The 15352-nt window shown below is 55.3% G+C and overlaps 7 protein-coding genes across 7 annotated transcripts; 5 read left to right on the top strand and 2 right to left on the bottom strand.

The window, feature by feature from the left end:
- Positions 1-938: 938 nt before the first annotated feature.
- On the top strand, positions 939-1562 carry PG986_007774 (uncharacterized protein; the record flags this gene model as incomplete). The annotated part of the gene is made up of 3 exons (XM_066843996.1): positions 939-1070; positions 1345-1426; positions 1480-1562. 3 exons carry the CDS (start codon positions 939-941, stop codon positions 1560-1562), a joined length of 297 nt encoding a protein of 98 aa, XP_066700108.1.
- A 257-nt stretch (positions 1563-1819) lies between these two features.
- On the top strand, positions 1820-2151 carry PG986_007773 (uncharacterized protein; the record flags this gene model as incomplete). The annotated part of the gene is made up of 2 exons (XM_066843995.1): positions 1820-1887; positions 2013-2151. The coding sequence occupies 2 exons, from the start codon at positions 1820-1822 to the stop codon at positions 2149-2151; spliced, it is 207 nt and encodes a 68-aa protein (XP_066700107.1).
- A 594-nt stretch (positions 2152-2745) lies between these two features.
- Positions 2746-4010, bottom strand: PG986_007772 (uncharacterized protein; the record flags this gene model as incomplete). The annotated part of the gene is made up of 3 exons (XM_066843994.1): positions 2746-2790; positions 2871-3910; positions 3989-4010. 3 exons carry the CDS (start codon positions 4008-4010, stop codon positions 2746-2748), a joined length of 1107 nt encoding a protein of 368 aa, XP_066700106.1.
- Positions 4011-5125: 1115 nt separating this feature from the next.
- On the top strand, positions 5126-7366 carry PG986_007771 (uncharacterized protein; the record flags this gene model as incomplete). Its single annotated transcript, XM_066843993.1, has 3 exons — positions 5126-5467; positions 5528-6817; positions 6923-7366. The coding sequence occupies 3 exons, from the start codon at positions 5126-5128 to the stop codon at positions 7364-7366; spliced, it is 2076 nt and encodes a 691-aa protein (XP_066700105.1).
- Positions 7367-8595: 1229 nt separating this feature from the next.
- Positions 8596-10610, top strand: PG986_007770 (uncharacterized protein; the record flags this gene model as incomplete). The annotated part of the gene is made up of 4 exons (XM_066843992.1): positions 8596-8923; positions 9015-9114; positions 9174-9186; positions 9264-10610. The coding sequence occupies 4 exons, from the start codon at positions 8596-8598 to the stop codon at positions 10608-10610; spliced, it is 1788 nt and encodes a 595-aa protein (XP_066700104.1).
- A 390-nt stretch (positions 10611-11000) lies between these two features.
- Positions 11001-12383, bottom strand: PG986_007769 (uncharacterized protein; the record flags this gene model as incomplete). The annotated part of the gene is made up of 2 exons (XM_066843991.1): positions 11001-12044; positions 12336-12383. 2 exons carry the CDS (start codon positions 12381-12383, stop codon positions 11001-11003), a joined length of 1092 nt encoding a protein of 363 aa, XP_066700103.1.
- Positions 12384-13646: 1263 nt separating this feature from the next.
- PG986_007768 (uncharacterized protein) lies at positions 13647-13919 on the top strand (the record flags this gene model as incomplete). The annotated part of the gene is made up of 1 exon (XM_066843990.1): positions 13647-13919. The coding sequence occupies one exon, from the start codon at positions 13647-13649 to the stop codon at positions 13917-13919; it is 273 nt and encodes a 90-aa protein (XP_066700102.1).
- Between the last annotated feature and the right edge of the window lie 1433 nt (positions 13920-15352).

Here is a 15352-nt window from a genome sequence, read left to right as displayed (position 1 = left end):
CTTCTCGTCCTTCGACAATCAATGCTTGAGTAAGGTAGTGGATGGGTGTTTAACGCTGTATCGGGGAAGCTACTAGCTCGGTTGCCAGGCTGCGTCTTGGGGCATCCCGCGGTAAACAGGGCCAACAAGGGCCTCCGGAGAGCCAGGCTTCTGTACACGTACTGAGGCTTTGCAGCTACGGGACAGCAGCCGAGAAGCTTGCATCTTACCGCGCAACATTTCGCTGCAGCTGGCGCCCCGATAAAGTGCAGACTTAAAGCTGCGAGCCTGCAATCCTTCGATATTAAGAGGCCGACATTCCATCCATCAACAGCAAGCAACCTGAGCAAGCTTGCAAGGCGAACATGCAAGCTAATGCTCGACCCTAGCTCGTTCTAGCGTCATCACTGTGCTAGGCTAGTGGACACTGGAGCTGTGGGGCATCTTTTTCTCGGACGGCTGGGCCATTTGCCAGCAGCAGCAGCAGCAGTTTATCGTTCTTCTTGCCCTGTCAATCAACACATCTGCTGGACAAAACAGAACTGGAGCTCCGCCGTCTCCGTGCTGCTAGTCCCCTTTCAGATTCGGAGAGTGGGTTCACAGTCCTGCGCGACTTTTCATTGCCTACATTCATCGCGAGAAAGAAAGCCGTCGCTCTCCTGAATTCCCAAAGGAGAAGAAGAAGTAATAGAAGCCATTGACCGTGCTGCGATTTGGAAGAAGCTTCGTCATAAGATCACGATATCCCCTCGATCATCGACAGCAAGCTCGGGCCCAGACCAGGTGAGCTATGGCGTTTCCTTCTCCCACAAGCACACACAGTCGTTCCCTCTGCCAGCAGAGCTTGGGTTTGCCGCACGGTGGTGGTGATATGCCCATGTTATGGCTTGTTATGGAATGGGTTACCATCTTATGGTGACAATAATTCCCGCCGTCACTCCATTTCCCGACCTCTATCCATGTCCATGTTATCCACCCCCGAGCGATCTAGCAGCACCCTGGCCTCTGCTATGCGTCGTAGTGGTGCGTGGGACGCTGCCGAAATTCGCGCAGGCGAAAAAGACGAAAAGAGCGAGAAGAGGCCTGGCCTGGTATTGTTGTTGTTAGCTACCTGTAGTGGTTTAGTTACTTTACCTACCCTGAGAGCTGCGAGCGCGCGCGAGGCAGAGCTTGCCGTTTCCCGTAATAGGTCAGCCAAGCTTTTCCTCGTTGATCTCTCTGACTCGGGCCTTACATATTGTTTTGCTCCCCGCTAGCTACATTGCATCTTCTTCCTCTTCTTTTCTCTCTCTTCAACCGCTCGTCCTTGAACAAATCTCCCCGATCGTTGTGTGTCCGCTCAATACTTCGACAATTTTTGTCAAGGCGTGTGTCGTTCGCAGCCCGCAACTCCAAGCTCTGATTCTCATCAACACAACAGAAGAGCCCAGCTCCTCCACCTCAGACGGTACGATACGGCATTTTTCTCTTCACACTGGCCTCTATCTGCCAATTCAACAGGCATGCGCCCAAAGCCAAAATCTCCATTCCGCCGCAACTGCTCGCCGACCAGCAATGGCCTGCCTTCGCATCTTCTTTCATAAGCCGCCTGGTGGGGCCATTGAGGCCTTACACGCCCGGGAAAGATTACGACGGACCTGCCATCGCGGCCGTGTTGATCTGGTAGCCAAGGCACTTGTGTGTTAGCCACATGCGACTTTTTCCAAGTGGATGGTTACTACCGCGGGCTTGTGGAATGGCGAGAACCCTGGCGTCAATCGGCAGATAGCCTGCTCTAAAACATGGCCTACATTGCTTGCATCGTTCTTCATGCTAAAACTCGTCTCTCTTAGACCTCAAAATGCCTGCCATCAGCAACACCATTGTCGCCCGCGAGGCCATGAGCCACATCGCCAAGCGCGAGAACTGGTAAGTTTGAGACATTCAAATCCGCGGCAAAGCATCTTTGGTTGCTTTCTCCAGCATTCAACCGTGCTGTCTCTGGGAAACGACGTGGCCGAATCTTGAATGATTGCTAATGGCTATTTATCTAGGGCGAAGCAAGAGGCCGGTGTCATCGTCGTCTTCTGTATCGTCTTCATCGTCGCAGTTGGCTTGATCGGTCTCTGGATCAGCAAGTGCCTTGCCTCCCGCAAGGCCAAGAAGGTTGCCGCCTCCAACAACTCCGCATAAATACCGGCTGGGGATAGGCGGTGATGGCTGGACGAGCATGTTGATGACGGAAAGGAATGGATGATGGGAAGACCTTACGATACCACCTGCGTTCTTCGATGAGCGCATTCACCCCCTGGACACCAAGGTGTTGGTCTTCTAATAAAGCCACACCATGGCACGAGCAACCAAATCTGCCAGCGGTCGAAACAGACGATACTACATACCGTACTGGATCTTCAGCAAAGTTCGGGTCAACTGGCAGCTACGCGCCCATTTTATTATGCCAAATGGCAGATTTTGGTGGAAGAGGGTAGCATAGCCTCAATTGGTGCACATTTACGTTGTACTCTAATTTCTTTAATGATGATAAAAGTCAAGTTAAACCACCAGATGTTCGTGTTTGTTTGCATGGAGAAGCACTCCAGTGGATCACTGTCTAGATATAAACTGTTTATGCACCCCGGATCTTCACTTCTTGGCATGTTTCGTTTCCGAAAGAATACAGGGAGTCCCCCTAATTCTATTCGCCAGCGAGGTTTACGTGGGACGGGGCATTCCATCTCAGCAGTTGTAACTGAATGAACTCCTGCAATTCTATCATGAATGTTTACACTAGTAGAGATTCATCTTTTCTAGGTGAATCAACCCATTGGCAGGCTGTTGAGAAGCAGTCAGCAAAGCGATTTGCGTGAACGGATGGAATGCCCGTCCCTGGGGCTGACATGTGTGAAACTTACAGGCGAGAACTGACGGAGCTTGATACCAGCGCTCCGGAAGACCTCGGCGGTCTCCCCGTCCATGCTGTAGCCCTGACTGTAGACGACCTCGCTGATGCCCACCTGGACGATCTTGATGGAGCAGGTGAGGCAGGGGCAGGTGTTGCAGTAGAGGACGCTGCCGTCGCGGATGCGCTCGCGGCCGGCCTCGAGCAGCGCGTTCTCCTCGGCGTGCAGGCAGAGGCAGGTGGCGAGGGCGGCGCCGGAGCCCATGCCGGCGTTGCAGCGGGCGCAGCCGCCCTCGCCGCAGTTGCGGATGCCGCGCGGGGTGCCGTTGTAGCCGGTGCTGATGACGCGGCGCTCGCGGCCGACGAGGACGCAGCCGACGGCGCGCTTCATGCAGTTGGAGCGCTGGGCCGCGAGCGAGGCGAGCGACATGAAGTAGTTGTCCCACGAGGGCCGCAGCCGCTCCGGGTTCGTCAGGTCGAGCTTGCCGAGGGTGGCGTACAGATGCGCGAGCGAGCTCGAGGTGTTGAGCAGCCGCACCGTCGCGCGCGAGATCAGGGGCAGCACGCCCGAGGCGTCCGAGTAGAGGTGGTCGTCGGACTCGGCGATGAACTCCTCGAGCGAGGAGGCCGTCGGCGGCGAGGAGGACGATGCGGAGGAGCTGTTGCTGTTGCGGGCTTGGTACCGGCGCCACCTTATCACGATGGGCGCGTCGATGCTGACCAGGATGAAAAAGGGCCGGCGGGAGAGGACGTCCAGCACGGCTTCGTCGTGGATGTCCGTCGTCACCCAGCGGGACCGCCAATACTTGGTCACGAAGTCCAAGAGGTCGGTTGCGGAGGTGAACGAGTGGGCAGGCGGTGAGGCTTTGCCCCGTACCGCAAGCTGGGTTGCGAAGCCATCGTTCTGCAAGGAATCTGATGATACTGATTCCTCGGTAGGTTCAGAGGCCGAGGCTGTTCCATTCGAGACCCGGGGGACTGAGAGATGCAGCCTCTGGAAGCCGTGGTGCTCGACCAGGTATTGAGCCACTGTGCTCTTGCCAGCGCATTTTGCTGTATGTAGAATTAGTAAAAGAGTATCCCAAAAGAAGCAACCAGGAAAAGGGGTTGGCTGTCATGTATGAGACTTACAACCACAAACACCGAGTAACATATTGGACAAATGAGTATCTTCTAGACTATACTCGGTCAATACTGGCTACGCGTTTGCCTACTGTACCTCGAATTCGCCCATAAGGGGTCTGCTATCTGGTTATTTGCTTATAGGCAGGTACTTTGATTCAGGGCAAGACAGCTGGCGATTTGCATGTATCAACCCAACTAACTGATCTTCGAACGGGCCTAGGTAAAAATTGGATTGGCGGGCGGGCGCGCCGCGTGCTGGCAAGCGGGCAGCAGCTGGCGTCAATAGCACTACCGCACTTTAACCGACCCATCTTCAGGCTTGCTGGGCATACATACACTTGCGACGCCTAATCCATGTCAGCTCAGGCACGTGCAGGTAGTGTGGGAGTGAAGCGGGTGGTTGCCGTCATTATCCAGGGCGGGCAATGCAGGTCAGTGGACATCCTTTCCAGCGGGGAGAGAGAGCTGGCTAAGGACCTAATAAGGTTGCTGGCTGGTAAGGGTACGAGTCCGAGAGAGGACCAATCCTAGCACTCTCGCGCCCATCGCTCAACCAGGGCCTTCTACTAGCAGAAGCTGGGGAGGGCAGTTCGCTTGGTGGTGTTTGGCTGTGGTCGCCTGCCTGGGAAGCATGTAAGTCATCATCAGCTCGTCACCCGCAGATGACTACGACTGCCTTACCTTACCTTGCAAAAAGGAAATCACGAGGCTCAAACTAGGCATTCTTTGTTCCCATCCACATATTCCAAACTGACCGACTTACTGTACTCTTCTCTATATAGTGCTGTGAGCTGCATCGAAGACATACTTTCCAAGGGAGTCCAGCTTACCTACTTACTTACACATTTGGTCGCATTCCCGATTTCAACTGTAATAGATCACATTTGTCCCTCGCAGAACCGCCCCCGCTTGCTGCATTGCCCCCTCCTTTTCCACGGGCCTAGGTAAGGTACTTGAGTCTTGGTAGACTCTCCCTCCCATACTTGCCAATCATACGACCGACACAACAGGATCCTACCATAGAACCGCCGCGATTGGCGTCTCCTTGCGCGAGGACCGTTTCGTTGTCGCTGTCGCTCGTTCGCATTTCGCAGGGTCAAGACCACCAACGCCACCGCATCCCCGTCGCCACCTCTCACCACCATGGCTGGACCGAGCGGGGCAACACCGCCTGCCGCGACGGACCTCAAGTTCGTCCCCTTCTCCTCCGAAATCGAGCTGCCCTTCTACTCGGCCTTGTTCTCCTCCAAGCTCGAACATGACAAGCTCGACGAGTCGGCGCGACAGGTCCTCGGGGTCTACGAGCCGCAGCCGGGCATCGCCCCAGAGGACAGCGCCAAGATGCAGGTTCTGGGAAACGCGCTCACGAGCCGCTCGGTCGGCTTGAACGCCGTGCGAGCCGAGGGGATCATACGGAACAAGAACACGATGGAAGCTTTTAAGAATGCGGACAGAGCCGAAATGATCCAGAACGCTGGCAGACAGGTTTGTGTGCTCGTGTATCCGCGGCAGCCCCCTCGTCCAGTGCGCTAACGTATCTGCAAGATCTGGGAAGCCATCAAGGACGGCACCATCTACTCTGTCCCGTCCCTTCTTTCTTCCTACGTCATCCTGTCCTACGCCGACCTGAAGAAATACCGAATGGCGTATTGGTTCGCCTTCCCAGCCCTACAGGCTACCCCGCAGTGGAAGAGGAGTGGCAGCATCGGTCGGTTGACCCCGGATGAGAGCTCACAGCTAGTCGAGCGTATTGGGACATGGCGGTATAGTGCAGATGACCGGGAGTACGGCTTCTTTCTCGCCAAGAAGGTGCGGGGAGGAGAGGCGCGGTCGACTTTGGACCTGCAAGAGGACGACCTTGGCTTCAAGTGGGATGTTGCCTCACTTGGGGAATTCGAAAAGGGCTTCTTCAAGGGCATCCCGGAGGCAGACCAGTATGTCGCTTTTGTCGACCCTTCTACCTATGAGGAAAACCCCGGCTGGCCACTGCGGAACTTGTTGATGCTTATCCGCGAACGCTTCCGCCTTTCCAAGGTTCAAATCCTCTGCTATAGAGATATGCAGTCGCGCCGACATGAGGCGCGAAGCATTGTTCTACCCTTGTCCATGGATGCTGCCGAGGTTACCGAGCTCACAGAAATGCCGAAAGTCACCGGGTGGGAACGCAACCATGCCGGGAAGCTCGGGTGGCGATCGGTCAGTCTTGCTGAATCGATAGATCCAACCCGTATCGCCGACCAGTCCGTCGACCTGAACCTGAAATTAATGAAATGGCGGATCGCTCCCGATCTGCATCTAGATCGCATCAGAGGGACGAAATGTCTCCTCCTTGGCGCTGGTACGCTGGGTAGCTACGTCTCGAGGCTTCTACAGGGGTGGGGCGTTCGGAAAATCAGCTTTATCGACTACGGCGCAGTGTCATATTCGAATCCTGTACGACAGCCGCTCTTTAACTTCCAAGACTGCCTCAATGGAGGCGCGCCAAAGGCTCTGCGAGCAGCCGAGGCCCTGAAAGAGATTTATCCCGGGGTCGAGAGCGAGGGTCATGTACTGTCAGTACCCATGCTGGGTCACCCCGTAACGGAAAAGACACGGGGCGATTTCGAGAAGCTTCGGAGCCTCATCGAGGAACACGACGCCATATTCCTCCTCATGGACAGCAGAGAGTCGCGGTGGTTGCCCACAGTCATGGCTAAGGCCGCAGGCAAGCTGGTCATGAATGCGGCGCTCGGATTTGATACATATGTAGTCATGAGGCATGGGGCTGAGCCTAGAGATGGTGGTATTGATACTCTAGGCTGTTACTTCTGTAATGATGTGGTGGCTCCCGGCGACGTAAGTTATTACGCCTTATTGGGTTGTTTTATTTCAAGATATTATACGCGGTCATATGCTAACTCACATTTGATTCCAGTCACAAAAGATTTAACGCTTGACCAGCAGTGTACAGTAACCAGGCCGGGAGTGGCAGCCACAGCGTCTGCTCTCCTTGTCGAGTTATTCACGAGTGTTCTTGAGCACCCGCTTGGTGCCCACGCCCCTGCTCCTATGCCTAAGGACGCTTCCGGGACCACGTACGAACGCGACCCGCCCAACCATGCCCTTGGCCTTGTGCCCCATCAAATCCGAGGATACCTGGCCGACTTTTCCCAGATCAAGGTCCGCGGCGTTTCTTACCCGTCCTGCAGTGCTTGCAGCAAGCCCATTCTTTCAGCCTACAGAGACGGCGACGGCTGGGAGTTCTTAAAGCGGGCGCTCAATGATAAAGAGTATGTCACCGAGCTGAGTGGACTGGCGGAGGTGCAGAGGAAGGCACTCGACTGGGATGACTCGGAGGAGGAGGAGGACGGAGCGGCTGGAGACGATGAGGCGATAATTCTATAGGATAAGCTGATGATTCCGCTAATGATACCCACCTACTTATGTCCGGAGTCTACTTATGTATATCGGACACTCTACGATACAAATTCTGGGCACCTCCATCCATGGATCCTAGCTGCCAGTGAGTGACTCGTGTTCGTGTCGCAGATTGCATCTAGGCGAGACTGCTGCGGGCCAGCTCAGGAGGATGAAGCAGAGGATGGGGTTGGTATTACCAATCTCTGTCACCATTTTTGGGCTGCCAGGTGCCTCTGTGACTAAGAAGTCATGCCAAACGAAGTCTGGCAGCCATGACGGGCAGCCATGGCGGATGATTCCCGTCAGAAGGGGCGGTCCAATGACAGCGACGGGAAAAGACCAGGTCACTGGGACGGGCTTGGCGCATTGGGATCAACCGCGGGGGGGTTGAACTATGGGACTCATGTATCGAGACGGTTTACCTAACAAGAGCTTACGTACGAGTCTGAACGGAATCATCTCAGCCATCCAACACAACACGTCGCAGGAGTTGGTTGTTCTGCTACTTCCCCTTCTTTATCTAGAGAGAGTGTGTACCTATAATATCTTTACCAAGTTTCCCTTTGTCGCGAACAGAGAAGAGCAGGGTTCCAAAGAGCCAGCTGAGCCAACAGAACCTTCCCCAGTGTAGTACCACCCACAAACCAATCAGCGTCTCTTGTCGGGCGCCGCCTTCTCCGACTTGGGCCTAAGAATAATAAACCGGGGGTTAGCTCGCTCGCCATCCGGACACACTGGACTCGACTCCAGCCATTTGTTGCTTTTCTCCCGTCTCACACCCATGCGTCCCCAGCCAGATACTTCCTGGAGAGAGAGAGAGAGTGAAAGTATGTATGGGCTTGAGATTGTCTCACTATTTCAACTTCTGAAGAACGAAAGACATAATAATCACGTGGCAGCCACGACTACGAAGCTAGAGGACTTTGGTGATTTCCACCGTTTTCAGTGCTGCTGCTAGCTATTACCACCAGAAGAGAAGGGAAGAACAAATGACCTAAAGCGTTTACATTTGTTTCATCGTTTATTCTGCCTCTTCCTCTTAAAACACCCAAGACGACACAAACACAAGGGAAAAGCAAATCCACCATTATTCATAATTGTATTCAAGCGGCGGTTTTCGACATCATTGTATAGGAGCATATCCTATATATATATAACGACCAGGGGAGCAAAAGGGAAGAAGAAAAGGAGGCGGAGTGCAGTACTAAGCGACCATGGTACGACTTCTGGGCTGGAGATTCCTCCAGTACCGCCCCAAGTCGGTCCACGACTACGCCGGCGTCCTGGTCCCGCTCGAAGAAGCCCATCTGCACAGCCACTCGGCGCGGTCGGGCCGCACCGAGTTCGAGGAGCGCCGCAATGAGGAGGACGGGGAGGGCGCGGACGCGCTGATGCAGGCGGACGACGACGAGGCCGACAAGGACCGCGAGAGCGGCGAGGGCATGGGCATGCTGCAGATGAGCGCCGCCGAGTATACCATCGAGGGCCTGCGGAGGGAGATGAGGCAGGGGGAGAGGGGCCGCGTCTGGACCGAGTATGAGTGTAAGTTTACGACAAGAGATCCATGCGATATGCTAATGGCATGAGTATATTGCAAACTTGCGTGGGAAATGGTCGCTAATCGGGGTCGCAGTAAAATCAAAACTCATGAACAAGGCCATCCAGGATATAGGCATGGGCAGATACAACTGGCAACTCTTCATATTGTGCGGGTTTGGCTGGTTCGCAGACAAGTGAGTTCATCACCCCCTACCACCAAACCATATCGATTACTTATGCTAACCCTCGGCAGCCTATGGTTCCAAGTAAGTAAATCATGGCAATTATTCCCATAGGGAGTGGGCGCAACAACTTTGGAAAGTATTCTAACCACCGATATTAGGGCGTCTCTCTGACGTTGCCATCCTTGACAGGAGAGTTTGGCGTTCCAGAGAAGACAGTGAGATACACGACAAGTGCGCTATATGCAGGACTGTGTGTAGGAAGCTTCTGCTGGGGCCTGGGCTCTGACATATTGGGACGCCGCATCGCCTTCAACGCGACTCTCCTGATCACCGCCGTCTTCGGCATCTGGTCGTCGTACGCTTCGAGCTGGGGGGCCCTGTGCTTCTTATTCGCGTGCGTGGGCACGGGTGTAGGTGGTAACCTACCGGTAGATGGCGCGCTGTTCTTGGAGTTCCTGCCGGATTCGTCGAGCGCGCTCTTGACGTTGCTGTCGGTATGGTGGCCCGTTGGCCAGCTCGCATCGTCCTTTGTGGCCTGGTACTACATCTCTCGCCAGCCAATCGAGCTCGGGTGGCGCTCGTTCATCTTCGCCATCGGGATGATCACCTTGGTCATGTTCTTCATCCGCTTCTTCGTCTTCCATCTTTTCGAGTCCCCAAAATACCTACTTTCGCAGGGCCGCCAAGCGGAGGCTGTGGCGGTGGTGCACGGTATCGCCTACCGGAACTCTTGCAAGACCTGGCTCAGCGAAGATATCCTTGATGCAGTAGTCGACATGGAGGCCGTCCAAAGGTCAACAGCCCGCCTCTCGACCAAGGAAGTCCTTAAACAAAACCTTGCTGCCTTCTCGGGCGAACACATCCGACCCTTGTTTAGCAATCGCAAACTGGGCTTGGCCACAACCCTGGTGTGGCTTTGCTGGGCTACTATCGGCATGGGCTACCCGCTCTTCAACGCCTTCCTGCCGCAGTACCTGTCCCACGGCGTCTCCACGTCGCCCGCCGACGGGGGCGCCGCCACCATGACCGAAGCCAGCAACGCCGAGACGTACCGCAATTACGCCATCATCTCCGCCGTCGGCGTGCCGGGCAGCCTGCTCGCCGCCTACACGGTCGACCACCCCTCCCCCTTCCTGGGCCGCAAGGGCACCCTGGCCATCTCGACCCTCGTCTCGGCCGTTTTCTTGTTCTTCTTCGTCACCTTCGGCACCACCCCCAACGCTCAGCTCTTCCTCACCTGCGTCGAGGCCTTCACCCAGAACATCATGTACGGCGTCCTCTACGCCTTCACGCCAGAAATGTTCCCCGCCCCCGTCCGCGGCGCCGGCACCGGCGTCGCCAGCTTCCTCAACCGCGTCATGGGCCTCGTCGCCCCCGTCCTCGCCGCCATCTTGCCGGGCGACGGCACCGTCCTGCCCATCTACCTCTCGGCGGCGCTCATCCTCGGCGCCTTTGTCTGCATCTGCTTCATCCCGATCGAGACCCGGGGAAGACAGAGGCTATAAAAGAGCTTTTGCTACATATTAATTGGTTTTTTATCTTTTGCTGATTTGATTCAAATAAGGCTTCTTCATAGAGAATGTGTTTGGGAAAAGTTGCTACGTTTGAGTCATTAGATTGTATAGTCGTGGTAGATGGGCGGTATACCACTTGGAACTACGTTGACGGACATCCTGCTCATTGCTTTTTCAGGCATGACATTGGCACATATTGCATGTGACGTACACGTAGCAGGGAATGGCAGGGTGTTAAGGCGCATGGGTATTCTATTGTTGCGAGAAAGGATAGAGAAAAGAGAGGGATAACTCTCTGGTGTCAAACTACATCTATCTGATCTAATATTGGTCTATGATCTATTGCACTTTTCGAAATGTTGCTTCCTTGCTTTCTCTATCTTATCTGGTGCCTCGCGCTCCTGCGGGAGCGTCGACTCTTCTCTTCTGCAATGATCTGCCCAGCGCGTCACGCACCATAGGGTCGGAGCGAATCGTGTTCTGCACCAGCCACTCCTTAAGTTTTGTGCGCATGTTCATGATGGTCTCAGGGTCGCCGGCGAAGGGGGTCATCTCGAGTTCGAGGAGGCGGCCGGCATCGGCGTCCATGGCGCGCGCTGTCTGCTCGAGGCGGTCGAGGTTCTGCTTCAGCTGCTTCTCGGCCGTGGTGGCGACGCCCTGCTGCTGGGGCCGCAGGAGGGGCCCGAGCTGGCTGAAGGCGATGTAGAGGGTGATACTGCACTTGCGGGCGAGGCTGATGACCTGAAACGGCAGGTAGGGCGGGTGGGTCGTGAAGCGGACGAGCAGGGGGTTGATGACGGAGCCGACGAGCCAGGGGAAGCGCGGCCTTGTCACGGCGTACACCTCAAAGACGGCCAGGACCACCAGTGTCAGCCACCGCCAGTAGCGCCCCCACTCGAGGTAGCCGAAGAGGCCCAGCACGTACATGACGACGGCAGCGACGCCGTAGTGAGGGACCAGCTGCTGTGCACCGCGCGAAACGTAGTCGCGCACCGTCGCGCAGTTCTTCCACGACACCACGTCGGGGCCAAAGCGCTCGTAGGCGAAGCGCTTGGCCGGGTCCGTCAGGGTGTCGGCGGCCGTCTTGAGGTGGATAAAATAATCGCCAACATTGTTTTCGCCGTTATCGCCGATACCGTTGTTGCCGATCTTGTCCGGGTGGTGCAGAGCCGCAAGCCGTCGGAAGCGCGACTTAACCTCGCGCTCTGTGGCGCGCAGGGGCACGCCGAGGTCCTGGTAGAAGGTCGAGGCGCCCCGCAGCACCCAGTCGGCTTCGTAGAGGGTGTAGAGGAGATAGGCGGACACGACCAGGATATGGATGCGCCGACGGTGTTCGGCGTACTTGGGGGAGCCGGGCTGCGGGCGTGGCGAGCCAGCGCGGATCGTCACGCCGTAGTAGATGGATTGTACCCAACCGGTTACTAGCTAGAGGCGAGGGAAGAGAGGAATCATGTCAGTTTTCTGGTCCTTATGCAGTCTGGCACAAGTGCTTGGCGGTACGCGCAAGCATTCAGTGCATGCACTCGTATTCGCATGAAGAGAAAGAGGGGCCGACGGTCTTTGTTTTGTTTGGGCGGCATGCTCTTTCTTTCCGCCGGTGTCTCCTCTCTATCTGCGCTGCATCTTCATCTGCATGTTTTAGCGCCCACCTCTTGATGGCGCGCTGCAAGGAGATCGACGGGAATCGAGAAGACTGGGGGGGGTCGGACGGCTTACATTGGGGAGGAAGGTCCATCCCAGGAGGGACAGGACGTTTGAAGACATGCTGGGCAATATAGGTCGTGGTTCGATGGTCGGCTAGAGCATGATCTTATCCTGCATGCGAGCTCGAAAGAGGGCGCTGATACGAGTCGAGGCCCGACGGCTATCGATGCAGCAGGCAGAGGCAAGCGACCGCAGATAGGCCGATTAGGCGTGTAGGGTAGCTGCAGAGAGGGGCGTCGCAGGTGGTATCGAGGATGTTTCCTGTGACAATCCGTGCTTCTTAAATACTGGAGATTGCGGTTTGGCTGGGGAGCGGGCGGCGGATTGCGCGCGGGATGGGATGACAGTGGTGACAGTGGCTTGAGTGGTGAGTGGTGAGTGGTGAGTGGTGGGTGGCTCTGGGAATGGACAGGTGTCAGTGCCGTCAGAGGTCCAGAGGTCCAGAGGTCGGAGATGGCAAATGCAAGGTCGCACGGCAGCTGGGATGATGAACGGGATAGTGGTAGCGCTAGAAGCGATGGTGCTTGTACAGATCAGGCGTGGTGCCGGCACATGAGAGCAGATGCGAGAGGCTAACGGTCAGGGAAGGGGTCCATCCATGTGCATATCCAGATTGGTGGTGCAGCAAACGTGGGCTGAGGAAGTCGAGGAAAAGTCCTGAGGAGTCCTGAGGAGTCGTGAGTGAAGGTCGCGAGGGTCGAGGAGCAGAGCAGTCCAGAACTGGCCAACTGCTAAACTTAGCTGTAGGGTCGAGGTAGGGTCGAGGTAGGCCCCGTCCTGGCCCAGGTAGCAGCCTCAGTGGGTGCCTAAGGCCCTCTGAGCAAGAGCGATTGGTTGGTTGGTTGGTTTAGGTACGTACTGCCTGCAGCCTCCAGTGCTTGTGTGCCTGGGCCCCGCGCCGGGAGCCGCCCGAGTCCCGCCCTGGGCCCCCGCCCAAGCTGATTGCCAATTCTGAGACTGGCCTGTTTATCATCTCAGAGCATGGTCATTCCATAATGAGCCAAACCTCATACCGACCCTCACTTGCGACGCCAGCACTCATCCGCATAGGCTTCACTCTGCGAGCACAATCGAACCATTGCAACGGCGACCCTCTGCAACCGCCCGTCGCCACCGACTTATACTCTGCTGCACCGTAAGTTTGGCCCTCGACGACGCCTCTATAAAGAATGCCCGTCCATCCCCTTCAAGCTGCTGTCTATCATCTCATCATCACTCACATCAACATCAACAACAACAACAACAACAACACACTCTCCACTCAAGCTCAAACCATCTCTACTCTATCTATCTCACTCACCACCTCTTCCCATCTCTAACAAAATGGCCCCCCAAGGATTCTCTGCTACTTCCGCCAAGGTCTTCACCCCCAAGGCCATCACCACCAAGCTCTTCACGCCGGCTAAGATCTTCACACCAATGGGAGGCGCCGTCACATCCAAGAAGCTTGCAGCTCCCATCGCTGCCTTCACCATGGCCTGTGTCCTCCTCGGCTGGACCCGTTCTTCCATCCGTGAGGCTCGCCGCAGTGCCCAGATTGAGCGCCAGATGAACCGGGAGCGTAGCTTGGCTGTTGTTGCCAAGCACATCAAATAGATGAAGCATCTAGATCTTGCAACTTAGACTAGCACACACCACACGCCCCCTTCTCTCCTCGGTCTAGCTACCTACCTCGGTAGAGATGGGATCTAGTCAGATTTCACACTTCACTTTCACAAACAACACAAATCTACGGCCTAGCACACGCACACACACACACATGCTTCCCCTGGTATCGAGAGATGCATGCAGGGAGGACGACAGCCATCTTACCTTACTCCGGCTATTCGGCCGGCGCGGGCGCTTCCACAGTCCTCTATGCCTGCCTGTTCTATTTCGAGAAGGCCCGAATCCAAAATAGGGACCGCAACTCTCGACTGATTCCTACGGGACTGTGTGGCAGGACCACTACAACTACTACTTCGCGGAGTTTATGGGAAAACACCGGATCAAAACACCGGATCGGATTGGGGAAAACAGTAACGAACTTATGAAGCCTCTCAGCCACCTTTTGAGTTTGAGGCTGAGGCCATTATACCACCACACTTGCATTGCATTGCGCTGGACCGCCTGTCAGCCCCTCTTCGGCCTTGACGCCCTGGAGCTGGCACTCGGGAAGCAGATTGTATGGACGACACCTCACTTGTCATCGACAGCGCGTCATAAAATGACATTTACATATATAGTACCTTACACATCTATGAATAACATATCCTTTTTGTTCAACAAACACAACCAACCGTCTCTTTGCATTATGAATGTTGTGAATGTTATGCATCGTGCTTGCTTGCTTCTTCTTCGCGAGTCAGGGGGCAGACCCCCCCCCATATCGTATGATGATGGTCAGATGCCCGAGTCCCCGTTCGAGTGTGACCTTTGTGTACCAGAAGCTGAGCTTGGTGGCTTTCTCTAAAGCGAGGTGTGTTCCACACCGTCCGCCGCAACATAGCACCAACTACGGCTGCACACCTGCTGTTCCCCGGGCGTTGGCTATATCGTAGAATCAGGCAGCGATCTGAAACAAACTTTTCAGTCGCACAGCACTTGAGGCCAGGCCAACGTCAACCTCGGACAGTGTTGCCTCTTGAAGTTTATAAGCTCTCCCTGACCATACGTATCTATGGTACGCGTGTAGTGTATGCTTCTAGACGAGTTCTCGGAGACTCGCGAGTCGTGTTGCGGCTGTATCTCATGCCTCACTGCAATAAGTCATATACTATTGAACTGATCGTCCATTTATAGAATAGTTTCCATCTGTAAAATAGAGCATTCAACAATAGACAGACATCACGCAATGATTTCAAATGACGATTGTATTTTTAATGACCAGTGAAATTCAGGGCCTATAATCTGACACCGAAATGTCGGCTATCGAGCACATATACCTCTCAGGAGTCGTCACCTTCTTAGCGGCTGATCTTACCCGACCTTTCCTCACTGCCACCATTCTTCTGGCAAGAGGCTTACTCTTCCGGCAAACGGCAAACTGA

This window comes from Apiospora aurea (assembly GCF_038362705.1).
Source record: "Apiospora aurea strain CBS 24483 chromosome Unknown utg000005l_segment0_segment0, whole genome shotgun sequence".
NCBI lineage: Eukaryota > Fungi > Ascomycota > Sordariomycetes > Amphisphaeriales > Apiosporaceae > Apiospora > Apiospora aurea.
Note: the sequence above shows the minus strand (reverse complement) of the source record. Positions and strands in the feature narration are given on the sequence as shown.